We start from the raw sequence: 12,562 nt of genomic DNA, 5'->3' as shown, positions 1-12,562 counted from the left end.
TCTCTCCAGGTGTGACTGAATTCTCTTCGTTATTATTCGTTCGTACATCTTGCCTAGGCACGATGTGAGGGATATCGGCCTGAGGTTTTCCACTTGTAGTTTTTTACCGGGCTTCGGAATCATCACCACGACCGCGTGTTTCCATTCGGCGGGTACTGTTCCTTCCTGCCATAGTTTATTGAGGTACGCGGTGAGCTGGTCAATAGCTCCGTCGCTTAAGTTTCTGATCAGTGAATTGCGGATTCTGTCTGCTCCTGCTGCCGTGTTTCTTGTTGCCGACCTGATCGCATCGACCACCTCTTCCCTGGTTATGGGCCTGTCCATGACGGGGTTCTCTTCGCCTTGATATTCCTCTTTGTAACACTCGACCTGGTCGTTGCCGTAGCATTTGACCCGGACCTCCTCCAGTAGTTGTTTATCTGTACCGGTGTATTGGTGCACCAGCCTTCGTATTGCTTTGCCGCTCTCCGACTTGTTTTTGCTTGGGTCCATGAGGGACTTGAGGATCTGCCACGTTCTGGCCGTGCTCAGGGTGCCGTTCAGCGCGTTGCTAAACTGCTGCCATCCTTGTCTGGCCAGCTGCGTCGCGTACTCCTCCGCCTGCTTGGTGATTTCAGCTATCTTGGTCTTGAGCTTCCTGTTCAGCTTTTGTCTTTTCCACCGTGCGGTGAGTCCGCGTCTCGCCTCCCATAGCTTGAGGAGTCGCGTTGAGAAGGCCGCGGTGGTTCCGAGACGAGAGCCAGGAATCCGGGCGCAGCGGCAGCCGCGGACGCAGCCGCAACCGGAGCCGGAGTCGAGGATCCGAGCGGGACGAGTCCTTCCCGCCCCTGGGACAACAGCAACAGGAGCAGAAGCAAGGACAAGAGCAACAGAAGAAAAAGAAGACCGGCGGTGTCAAGGTGAGCTGGGGAGACGGCCCTCCCAAAATGCTCTTTGCTCCGCACTCAAACACCAACACACAATCCACTCGCGAGAAACAGTTAATGGAAGAGAACAAAGCCCTCAGACAGGAACTAGGCCAACTCAGAAAGCAGCTGAGCGAGGTCCTTAAAGAACTCCGCGAAATCAGGACAGGGCAGACACAGCCCAAACCTCAGACCCCACCACCCCCAATGGTGGAAGCAACACAGCCACAAGATGGGCAGCTCGAGGCTCTCATAATGAACATGCAGAAACAGACGCAAGAGCAGATGCAATTTATGCAGCAGAAATTTGCCCTTCTAGAGCAAAACGTTAGAACACACTTTAAGAATCAGAACGCGCAGAGAACGACTAACGACGCTAGAGAACGCCTATATAACGAACGCAGGTTCGGCGCAGAAACCCTCAACTCCAACCCTAGTACACCATCATGGCAGAACGCCTCCAACAATTAGAGATATGGCAATGGAACTGCAGGGGGTACAGGCAAAAACAAGGCCTCCTGCAGCAGTACATTTATGCCAAAGGAACCCCGCCAGACGTAATTATATTACAGGAAACCAACTGCACACCTTCGCTGAGGGGCTATACGTGTCAGGAAGCTCGCCGTACGGCGACCCTCGTAAGCAAGAAATTGGTAGCCACAGCACACGACGAAATAACGGACACTCGGATCGACCACACGATCACAGAGATTATACCTAAAAAGAAAGCACAATCCAAGAGCACCTTTATTATCAACCTATACAGCCCGCCTAAGCAGAAGGATGGGGACTTTAGCAGGCTTTTTACAGAGGCTAGAAAACTAGCGGGCAACAACACCCTAATAATAGCAGGCGATTTCAACGCCAAGCACCCAAAATGGGGTTACAGCAAAGACGATAAAAAAGGAAGAACAATCAGCGACGCTGCAGAGCAAACGGATTGCGATCTCCTAACTGACGAAACCCAACCAACCAGACAGGGTAACAGCGTCAGCCCAGACACTTGCCCCGACCTGACTTTTGTGAGGGGCGCCAGACAGGTCGAGTGGGAAAACCTACTCGAAAACCTAGGAAGCGACCACTATATACTGAAAACCAGCATCACAGCCGAAGACACAAAACGAAAAATAGGCAAGACCCGTCTCGTCGACTGGGACGCCTTCAGGGCCCACTGTAGACAGATGCAAGGAGGCGACATTGTATCTGTGGGGGAGTGGAGCCAACAGCTCAAGGAGGTCCAGGAACTCTACACCAAAGAAATGATCGGAGAAGTTTTAACAAGGGAGCGCTTTTTTGTCGTGGCGGAATTCTGTGCACCGGTCTTAAGTGTGGGTGAGCTTCACTGCATATTTCAGTTGTACCCGACTCAAGTGCATAAAATAACATGTTAGGTATATTTAGTTTCTGTCTGGTTTCTGTGTAGTTTTTGTGCTTGTGGTAATCACGGACACAAACTTAAAAATGTAGTATTTCTGCATTTTTTGTGAAGTATTGCATAACATACAAAAGTGAAAAAGGTACCTAATGCCCAGTACCATACTTTCCTAGGTACTAACTATATTGCCGCAGGTGTGATGTATGTGGAACAGTTTGTGATGTTATGTACAACATTTCAAAATTTCGAAGTCCTGTGAAGCAGAAGTAAAAAGTCGCTAGTTTCTATAATTTTAGGGAAATGTGTACACCTGATAATCCAACTAGTTTGTCATCAGATGGCCAATAGGTTTTAATCATAGAAATGGAAATTCACATCTTCCTAAGTTCTGTGCAAGCTGTGCAACCGTTCGATGCATTTGTCATTTTATGTTTATTTCATTATACTGTTCTGAATTACTGTGAAACACCTGTGTATCTCTGTTGCACTGATATAGGTCATTGTATACAGAACAAGTGTTCTAGCTGCCGCGGTGCCTCAGTGGTCATGGCGCTCGGCTGCTAACCCGAAAGATGTGGGTTCGACCCCGGCCGCGGCGGTCGAATTTAGATGGAGCTGAAATTCTAGAGGCCCGTGTACTGTGCGTTGGAAGTGCACGTTAAAGAACCCCAAGAGGTCGAAATTTCTGGAGCCCTTCACTACGGCGTCCCTCATAGCGTGAGTCACTTTGGGACGTTAAACCCTCACCAACCAAACCATAACAAGTGTTCTGCCTTATGTCAAGTGTGTAGTCCTATTTGTAATTACTAAAGTTGATTGCGGCTTGTAATCACAATTTTCACGTGCCCCATTGGGCCTAAGGCTGAAATGTATGTGTGTTGGTTGGTTATCCAAGTACAATCTGATAACTTGTATAAAAAGTGCTTCATTTAAAGTGTGCATAAATAAAGAATTATGGTGTTTGATATCTAATATTTATGCACGTTTATGAGAACATATTAGGATCAGGTTACATTCTTTATCACACGAATGCATATTGTACTCTACTGTTTTACAGACGTGGAAGGGTGACTTTCTGCTGCATATGTCCGGCTTGAATTAGTATGTTGATAAGGTAAACTTGATCTAGTTGGTGCATTATTACTTAAAACCGGCAGCAGAGATGAACCAGACACTAAGAAGAAACACACAGACGTGGACGAAACTGCTTCGTACACGTCTGTGTTTCTTCCTTGTGTCTGGTTCATTTCTGCTGCCGGTTTTAAGTAGTATGTTGAGGCTTAGCATCAGCACATAACATCCAGTGAAGCAAAGCTTAAGACATGCTTAAGCGTTAAACACTGCTGCCCTTCGTTTTACGTGAAAAAAGGGTTGGTATATAGTTCTATACTGCACCTTCGGATCAATGCAACACACGTGTTAGACAAGAAGTCCACATTAGGATGGATGCACTCTACCAATACCTATCTGTGCTGTGTATGCCCTCAAATCGGAACTAAACTACAGGTTTTGCAGTGTAGCCGTAGATGTTTGACGTGCGCACAACGGCACAATAACTTCTTGTGTGTGCCAGTCAGAATGTAGTTGATTGGTGTCCGAAATTTAATGCCTATATATTGACAGTGTTCTGCATGCAAAAATTCACCAACCCGTTCTTAAGTGCGACTGACGACCAAAACAGTGTACAGCACCACAACACATGCAGTACAACACAATAACACTGCATGGTGTGGACACCAAAATACGCCAGCCCAATCTGTTGTGCATCCAAGACACTAACCCAGTGTGGTGTGCAGAGTACAACTCACCAACCCGGTCTTGTGTGCACGCTGCAACACACCAACCCAGTCTGGTGTGCACACTACAACACACCAACCCAGTCTGGTGTGTACACTACAACACACCAGCCCAGTCTGGTGTGCACGCTGCAACACACCAACCCGGTCTGGTGTGCGCGCTACAACACACCAACCCGGTCTGGTGTGCACACTACAACACACCAACCCGGTCTGGTGTGCACATTACAACACACCAGCCCGGTCTGGTGTGCACACTACAGCACAGCAGCCCAGTCTGGTGTTCACACCAAGAAACACCAGAAAACACCAAGCCATCCTAATGTATTTTTCAACTGGGAGCTTCAGCCGGTGAGGCATACTATATTGAAATTTTCAGTTTGCTGGCCGCTGTGGATCACTGACTGTGTGCAGTGGTTTCACTTGCTCTGATGCCCACTTATCGCACCCCTAGCCCTAGGATTCTATTATGGACGGTTTGCCCGTGTAGGACATATGGATCATTGGGGGAAAAAGTAACAGACCCCTCCCCTCCTGCAAGTTTAAACTCGTGCCACTGTGCGTAGGGGCGTCACCTGAAAAAGCACTTCTGGTGTCGAAACGTGCCCTCTGCGCCGGTTTTTACACCAGAAGTGTTTCGTCAGGTGGCGGTTCCATGCACAGTGGCAAGGACCAGAACTTAGATATGTGGTCTGTTACTTTTCCCTGCAATGGTACACACTATGTGACTTTGTAAATGTTTGGCATGCTGTTACACTTTCAGTGCAGTCTTCTTTGTAGTTTTTCTTGAGGCAGCACCTTGTTTTGAAGGCACCTCCCCTCGAAAGAGTTTAGTTTAGTTTATGGAGGTTTAACGTCCCAAAGCGACTCAGGCTATGAGAGACGCCGTAGTGAAGGTCTCCGGAAAATTCGACCACCTGGGGTTCTTTAACGTGCACTGACATCTCACAGCACACGGGCCTCTAGAATTTCGCCTCCATCGAAATTCGACCGCCGCGGCCGGGATAGAACCCGCATCTTTCGGGCCGGCAGCCGAGCGCCGTAACCACTCAGCCACCGCGGCGGCTTCTCCCCTCGAAAGAAGGCGACTGGGATGTATTTCGGTGTCAGGGTGCTTCTGGACGCGCAAGTGCTTCAACTAAAGGGTGAATTGCAGTGTCTCCTCGTCTCGTCTGACTGAGGCATGGCTGCAGTTTGTTCTATCCGAGGCGCTGTGACAATGGGCTAATGACATTTTGAAGGGAGGACTGCCCTCATACATAAAAAGTAAGCATAAATTATACCTGGAGCTGGTATTGCGATTACAATTGTAGCATGTGCAGGAGCGATGGACAGAAATGCGAACAGAGCGGAGCCTGGGTAAAAGCACATGAATAGAAATGCGAACAGGGGAGCCTGGGTGCTCCACTGTTCGCATTTTTTTCATCTTACTTTCACTTCAGTGGACACTGGAGTCGTCTCTAATGCATTCATGAATTACATTAACATCTTTTTCTTACCAACTTGGTAAACGCGCGATCAAAAGAAATTTGAACAGCGGAGCGCATATGTTCCGTGTTGTTAACATTTCTTGCCATTGCGATAGTACTTTATATATAGAAGTGCTGCCTACGTTGATAGAAATTTTTACTAGTGTTCATAGTGACACCATTTTTGTGGTGCCATTATTCGCATGTAAGGCACTGAATATTTCCTGTCAAGGGGTAGCCAGCTTGTCAAGCAGCCGCCTGGTCGATTTTGTGGCTGATCCTTGCCTGCAGTAAGGAAAAATAAAGTAATTTCAGGGTATTTTGCGGCAATAAAAAGGGAAACACTGTTGTTGAGAATGGTATGTTATGTTCCTTTTTCAAAAATTTTTCTGCGCAGGAATGTTTGACGCAAGACACAAAAAGGTCGTTTTTATTACGTTAATAGTGGACCCTGCACCATTTCCTGACTTGAACCTAGCAGACGAAGCAAGGCTGCCAAAAGGTATGTTTATGCTGTCACAAGCTGAAGAAAACTTGACAAGGGGGCGCTTCATTGCGCGAATAGCAATTCTTTATTGTGTTCCCGGCATGGAACTTTTTTATTTTACTGCGCTGAATACTGACTTCATCATTATCAATGCCTTGCAAGTGAAAACCCAGGTTTATTTTATTATGCCGAATGTAATCTGATTGACCCAGCTTGGGCAGTCGGCTGGGCTGCCAGTTGGCAAGCTCACTTGTGAAAAAAATTGTCTTAAGGCGGTCTGTATCACCCCACTTTTCGCCTTGTAGGTTGGCCTCCTCTGCAGTTGCAGTGCCTGTCAGCTGCATTACATGCGGCCATCTCAATACTGTGCCCTTGTATTAGTGAAGCCATGCTTCTGGTTTTTGTTCGCGCATATTTACATCAAGAAACATGATTTTACTCCATAGCCTTCAGGAATAGTGCCTTGCTCCACTGGAGAACTATGGTGTCGGGATTTTTCAGAAGTCAGCCTTTTCACAATCCAAGATATGGAAAGCAGCATGCGTCTGTTGTTTAAAGCACTTGTGACTTGTTAGCATATGCTCATGGAATTCATGCAATGCTGAAACTTCCTCGACTCCACGAAAGGCGTTATCTTTGTTTCAATTTTGTTGTTGCTCTAGGCTTCAAAGGTAAAACTGCCTGCTATGTTTCTAAGCGCAGATGACGTTTCAACCAATAGCAAAGGTCAGAAATTGTGTGAGGTGAAAGAATAAAACAAAACTGGGTGCTAAGTATCTATTACTCTGTGCGAAAATGTATCTGCCTGCTGCATAACCTCAAATCAATGCGAAAAAACTCAAAATCAATGAAAATGAAAAAAAAATCAATGAAAAAGAAACTACCCAGGGTACTTAATTCCTTACATGCTATGAATGTGAAAGCTGTGTCGGCTAATGTTCATACATGCAGAATTTGTCATTTTTTACCTAAATTTCATAGATGGCAGAAAGTTCTTGCAGTACTACTGGCACAGTGGTACAGCGGTCAAGCGATGCACCTCTCCAGTGCAGTGGGAGGTGGCTGTTCCTGGCACAGCCACCTTGTGCCCCATGTTGTGCGATTGTGCGACCCGCAGCACAGACCTTGCACAGCACAGACCATGGCAGTGCGCCAAGATGCTGCCTGCCGCCCCACTTGTTTGTGTTTTGAGGGAAGCTCCTGCCAGAGAAGATGGGGAAGCGGGGGCGCGGAGCGCTAGGGGAACTTCGCAGAGCGCCAAGACGCTGTGTGCTTTAAAGGGGCCATGACGGCTTACTTTTATGCATTCCCTGCTTATCGCCTTTAATTCCCCAGAAGGCAAATTACAATTCCCCAAATTTTCAATTGATTCTGTGCGGTAAATATGTTTAAAACGATTTTTTTTCGTTTCCTTTGGGAACCGCTTGCTAGTCTGGCAACCTGTGATCGCTGACGTCACGAGCACATACATGCCCCGCATTGTCTGCTCCGAGCTGTTGAGGTGCTTGCATGCACACCGCAGACAGCGGTCACTCGAAAAGTTTTTTATTTTAGCTTAGCGAAATAAAATGCATTTTCTGTGTTCTTTTGGGAAGCCTTCAACTTAGTACGCGAGCTGAGTGATCCTTGGGAAAGCGGACTTGCTCGTGTCACCCGTTTTCCCGATTGCTGAAAAAACAGAAATGGAAGCACCGCCGCTTTATTATTTATGCTTAGAAGCATGCTATTCGTATCTTATGGGTGTGGTCTCGTTTGAGCAGTCAAGTGCTCCCGTATGTGAAAAGCGGCACGTGCCGTGCATGGCTATGCCGCGGTGCGCTGTGAAAACCGCGGAGTTTTGCAGCTAGCTACCAAGTTCTTGTCCGCTATTCATAGGCTCCATAAATAAACTCAAATTACAAAAAGATGGCACTAGAGTAACCTTGAGGCACGAAAGGAGCAGAGAAAAGTGCCTATTGCAACAACTTTTACGCTTCATGTACGCATTTGTAAGTCGAAAATACATTTCCTTCGACTCGTAGAATTCTTTTGCAGGAACCAAACCGCTTGCAAAACCCTACGCGACTCTAATGCTTTCACTGCCCGCACCGATGAATAGTCGCCTCCGTCTATATGAGTGCTTGAAAATAATAGTACACCATTTAGCATTTTGCTGTGCGTGCGCATTTTGCCCCAGGAGTGCGACGATTACAACTGCAGCCCCGCGCTGAGGTTATTTGCATGGCTGTGCGCAAACAGTACTGCTCCTTTGCGTGGCATAAAACGCTAGGTGGGTTTTTTTTATCTTAAATATTACGTACTCTTGCTCACAAATCGCAGTTTTACTCATTTACACACCATGATAACACTGCCATAAGCGCCGATGATGCTATATCGCTTGCTTGGGAAACGCTTCGCGTAGGATACCGGCGCTTCCCGATAATTGTATCCGATTTCTCTTATGTAACCAAAATTTAATTTTAGATCGCTTTAGCTAAAAATACGGTCGGGCATTACTTGAATTAATGAAAACAACAGATTTGTGGTCCACACTTTGCGCCGACGGCTGCCTTATGCACATGCTATGCAGACCGGGTCATATATCGGCACTTCCTCCTAATTGCACTCGCATCCTGCGATGTAGGCAGCCGTCGCTTTGAGGGAACTGTAGCCAGAACTACGCTCGACAGCTATTTGGAGGCGCTAAAACTTGCGAATTTGCTCTCCGCAATCGCCGAAATCCCACACACGAATCCTGCGTACTCGCTAGGCCTCGTAACAAAAGGGGCCAGTGGTACGTCGATCGAAATTCAAGAATATGGCTACCGTTCCTCAATAAATAGTAAGAAAGTGTGAAGATATGATATGTAGCCGCTCGTATCGCTTTTTTTGATACAGATAATGTACACAAACGCAGTTTTTCTGGCCTTCGCCTCACCGGGCGTAGCTTTCGCTCGGCCGCACACGCCTAGGCGACGGCGGCGAGCAGCACCGTCTTGCGGCATTTTCTGCCCGTGTCGCTTTCCTCGCCGATAGGTTCTATGCGCAGGCACCGACTGAAAGCACACCTTCGCTGGTCACGCACATCGCGTATGTCGCCGAGGCTAGCATGAGGTCCAATAAGGTTTAAAATTCTGAAGTTTATAGAATGTTATACCAGCTAGTCCCCCACCACACTCTGCCAGTTCCCACTAAGCTGACTCTTAACATTGCTACGATATGCAGTAGTTGATCGTGCTGGAGTCGTCATCGGTCAAGCGTGAGAGACCACTCTGTCAGCGACGGCATTTGCATACCGACCAGCCAACCGACCGTCGATCGCCGTCGCATCGGCCTATAGTGGGACCGCACCCTACCTATACCGAAGAAAAACTGCGTTACTGTTATTATCGATTTTGCGGCACCAGTCACTCATATGTGAGGGACGACTGCTACTTCGATCGCCCGCGAAAGAACAGAGCGGAATGAGACCTCGCTACGCGTATTGCAGCAACGAGAGCAGGCGATGTTGCTCCGTGCATGCCCTGGTGACGTCACGACCGCATTCAATATGGCGGTCGCTGCCGAAGGGAAGAGTCTTCCGGTCTCAATTTATATCGCATTTTTTGGAACATACAGCGCGTCCAGGGCAGCCAAATTTCGGAAATTGAATCATAAGCTCTTGCATTAATTACTGAAGCACAAGACGTCAATTGAAGAAAAATCGTGGCATGGCCCCTTTAAGCTGGCTTAAACATTTGCATTAGACACTCGTCACCATCCTGTGTGTTTTTTTAACCTCGCATAAAAAATGCGTGCCTGACCTTCAGGGTCGGTGTTCAGCATGTTCGCGTTATCTCACTGCAGTTGGCCGGTGGCGCCGGCTACGACAAAATTGTCGGATCGCGTCAAAGTGAGTGACGCTAAACACCAGGGGCACAAATGCTCCTGACCACGTGCATTTGTTGATGATGGTAGGACGGACGGAGGTACGTGAAATCTCTACTCTTCCAAGAACATTGCTTAAAATCTTTTTTTCCCGCATAATTAACCCTTTCCCCAAACTGATGTCAACTTTCCTGGAAAAAAAGTTGGTTCACTGCGCGAGTATATATGGTAATCTGAAGACTCCCACAGGCTCTTTACCCATTCTTTTTGACCTCAGCGGTGACCTAGTCGTTTGAGCATCTGCCTCGCCTCGCATGCAGGTGGTGTGGGTTCCAATCCCAGTGCCGCTGGTTACCCACCAGTGATGCAATGAATACAAGCTGCTTTCCCCTGCCTGGTGCTCGTCTTTAGGGTCAAATGCTTGGGAAATGGGTCTTTGACCCCAACTTGACTAGAAGACACAACCTTGTGCCATGGCGCTCTTTGGTCACAGATGCCCTTGTGCCATTAAAATTCATTCCAATTCTTTTCTTTGCCAAGGCAGGCGACTGAGGGCATGTGCGTTGGTGCTTTCAAAGCATTGTTGGTATTCTAACTTACCCTGATAACTTCATAGCATCAAGGCCAATCATTCAGTGTGGGCAAGGTGGGGAATAGTTTTGTGTAGACAAAATAGTCCTAAATGTTTGCGGTAGTGACTAAGATAAACAGGTTTCCAAACAGACAACCCCAAAACTGAAACCAAATACTAACGTCACAGCCTCTTTCTCTAGTTGCTAGTAGTTCGTTTCTGCCTTAGTTTGAGATACTTGAACCTGCTAGGGTGATTTATACGTTTGATCCTGTGGGAGAGAAGTGCTCCAACTGCAGTGTAGTGCAAAATTGTTATGCAACCAGAACTTCAAATTTGGGTTGATTATTTTTTTGATCCGCATATGCTACTGGGTGGAACTTTGACATGTTAAAATCGAAACAGTAACCTTGTGTTGTAGGCTGCTGTTTATTTTATCCACCTGTCTTTCTTGTTTTCCGTCTTAGTTTGCACCTGTAGGGCACACAGAACAAGTGGATGACACAGTGGGGACCACGAATGAAGCTGGAGATGTGCGTGGTATTTCGCTAGTTTTTTGTTTACTAACTGTGTTAGTCAGAGATGAGAAATAAGCATTTCTTAAGACTTCATAATAGCCGTGGAATCTGGACCTCTTCTGTTTACCATGCTCGGGCAGCTTGCTGGCCGCTAGAAAAGTCTACACAGGAAGGTTCGTCATATTCGTAAGGGATGGAGGCCACGGATCACGGAAGCACACTTGCTTTGCGGGCTACTGCGAATCGTTGCTTGCACATGTACAGTAGATAATGGCTCCTTGGAAGCAGAAGAAACGACGTGAAGTTATTGGGAGGCTGCAGGCTGTAGAGCAAACAGCTGATCGTGTTTCGCGCACATATGGCTACGACGACACGAGTGTATGGCGTTGTGTGCGGTCATGAAATCTGAAATTAAACTTCGAGAAATCCTCAAAAGCATGTGTCGAGCAGTTGCACTGGCCGCTCGCTTCCGCCCGCGCATCTTATCCCACAGTTTTCCACCACCCCTCCTCCAGGCAGTGGCTGAATAACTGATGTGGAAGCTGCGGGACAAGACACCGGCGGAAGCAAGCAGCCCCCCTTCACAAAGACCAGCTAGAGGTTTTGCCCTATGTGGATAACATGATAACATGGATAACACATAACCTGAAGAAGGTGGCTGCTTAGCAGGGAATCCGTCTTGTGTTCTCCGCCCCCTGCAAGTTGTCTCAACTTTGCAGGCGTGTGGCGGACGGTCCGTGCAGCGCCGCTTGCACCACTGAGGTGGTGTACCAGATTCCACTGCAGTGTGGCAGAGTTTACGTTCGCCAAACTGGCCAATGTATCAATCATAGACCGCGACCGCATTTGCGCTCTCTGAAGGATGAAATTGGCGCTAATCTCCCCAGACATTGCATGGAATGCAATGGTTGTTACCCCAAGGTTAAGGGGAAAGTATAGAATTGAGCGTGAGATTTAAGAAGCTGCACACATGCACAAACGTGGCCTTGACACCCGTGCAAGTGAGCCTACTCTGGCTCTCCTAGAAAAAGAGACCTGTTTTTGATCAACAAGTGATAGTAGTGTCACCCCTTTGCAGTCAATTTTCCTTTGTCATTATGTGTGACTTTACCACAAGTTATTCTTGAGTTTACTGTTTTTATTATTTCATGGCATTCCACGCGCAGACGCAATGTTTTGATTGTATGTGTTTCTTCATACTCAACGTCGTTTGGTGTTTACTTCTGTAATCTTCCACGGTGAAACACATAACTTACAACGTGCCATATGTATTTTGTACAACAGTGGCAACTTCAGACATGAATTAGCCCTGTAATTTCGTAGTGTGTAAATCTTAATTGAACTGAATAAAAATATTAGAGCATTCAATGAGTTACCAGTGTTCTTCACAGCATGATTTGGGCAGGTCACAAGGCCTGTAGAGCAGTTAGGATTCCAAGCATGCAGGAGAAAACTTTTGCAGTCTTTCATTGTATTGTAAACAGCATGGAACACAGCTGCAGATATGTAAAACAGAATGTGCTGTGCTATATATTATTTTTAGACCTTCGCTAACCACAAATAAATACCAACTTGACTAACTTGCCATAATTCTA

General features: G+C 47.0%; 1 protein-coding gene across 4 annotated transcripts in view; it reads left to right on the top strand.

Annotated features, from left to right (window-relative positions):
- Window positions 1-5,983: 5,983 nt before the first annotated feature.
- Window positions 5,984-12,562, top strand: part of LOC144095000 (uncharacterized) — a 31,111-nt gene continuing 24,532 nt past the window's right edge. For 2 of the 4 annotated variants that reach the window (XR_013306651.1, XM_077628837.1), the window contains exons 1-2: window positions 6,025-6,047; window positions 10,917-10,982. Coding sequence is in view for 2 of the 4 variants with exons in the window: in XM_077628837.1 (XP_077484963.1) it covers window positions 10,948-10,982 (35 nt within the window). In the remaining 2 variants the exon portion in view is untranslated. Of the gene's footprint in view, window positions 6,048-10,883; window positions 10,983-12,562 lie in introns of those variants that run through there. The other 2 variants (XM_077628839.1, XM_077628838.1) reach the window with 2 other exon arrangements.

This window comes from Amblyomma americanum, chromosome 6, assembly GCF_052857255.1.
Source record: "Amblyomma americanum isolate KBUSLIRL-KWMA chromosome 6, ASM5285725v1, whole genome shotgun sequence".
NCBI classification, from domain to species: Eukaryota; Metazoa; Arthropoda; class Arachnida; order Ixodida; family Ixodidae; genus Amblyomma; species Amblyomma americanum.
The sequence above is the reverse complement of the archived record's forward strand: the minus strand, read 5'-3'. Positions and strand labels throughout refer to the sequence as shown.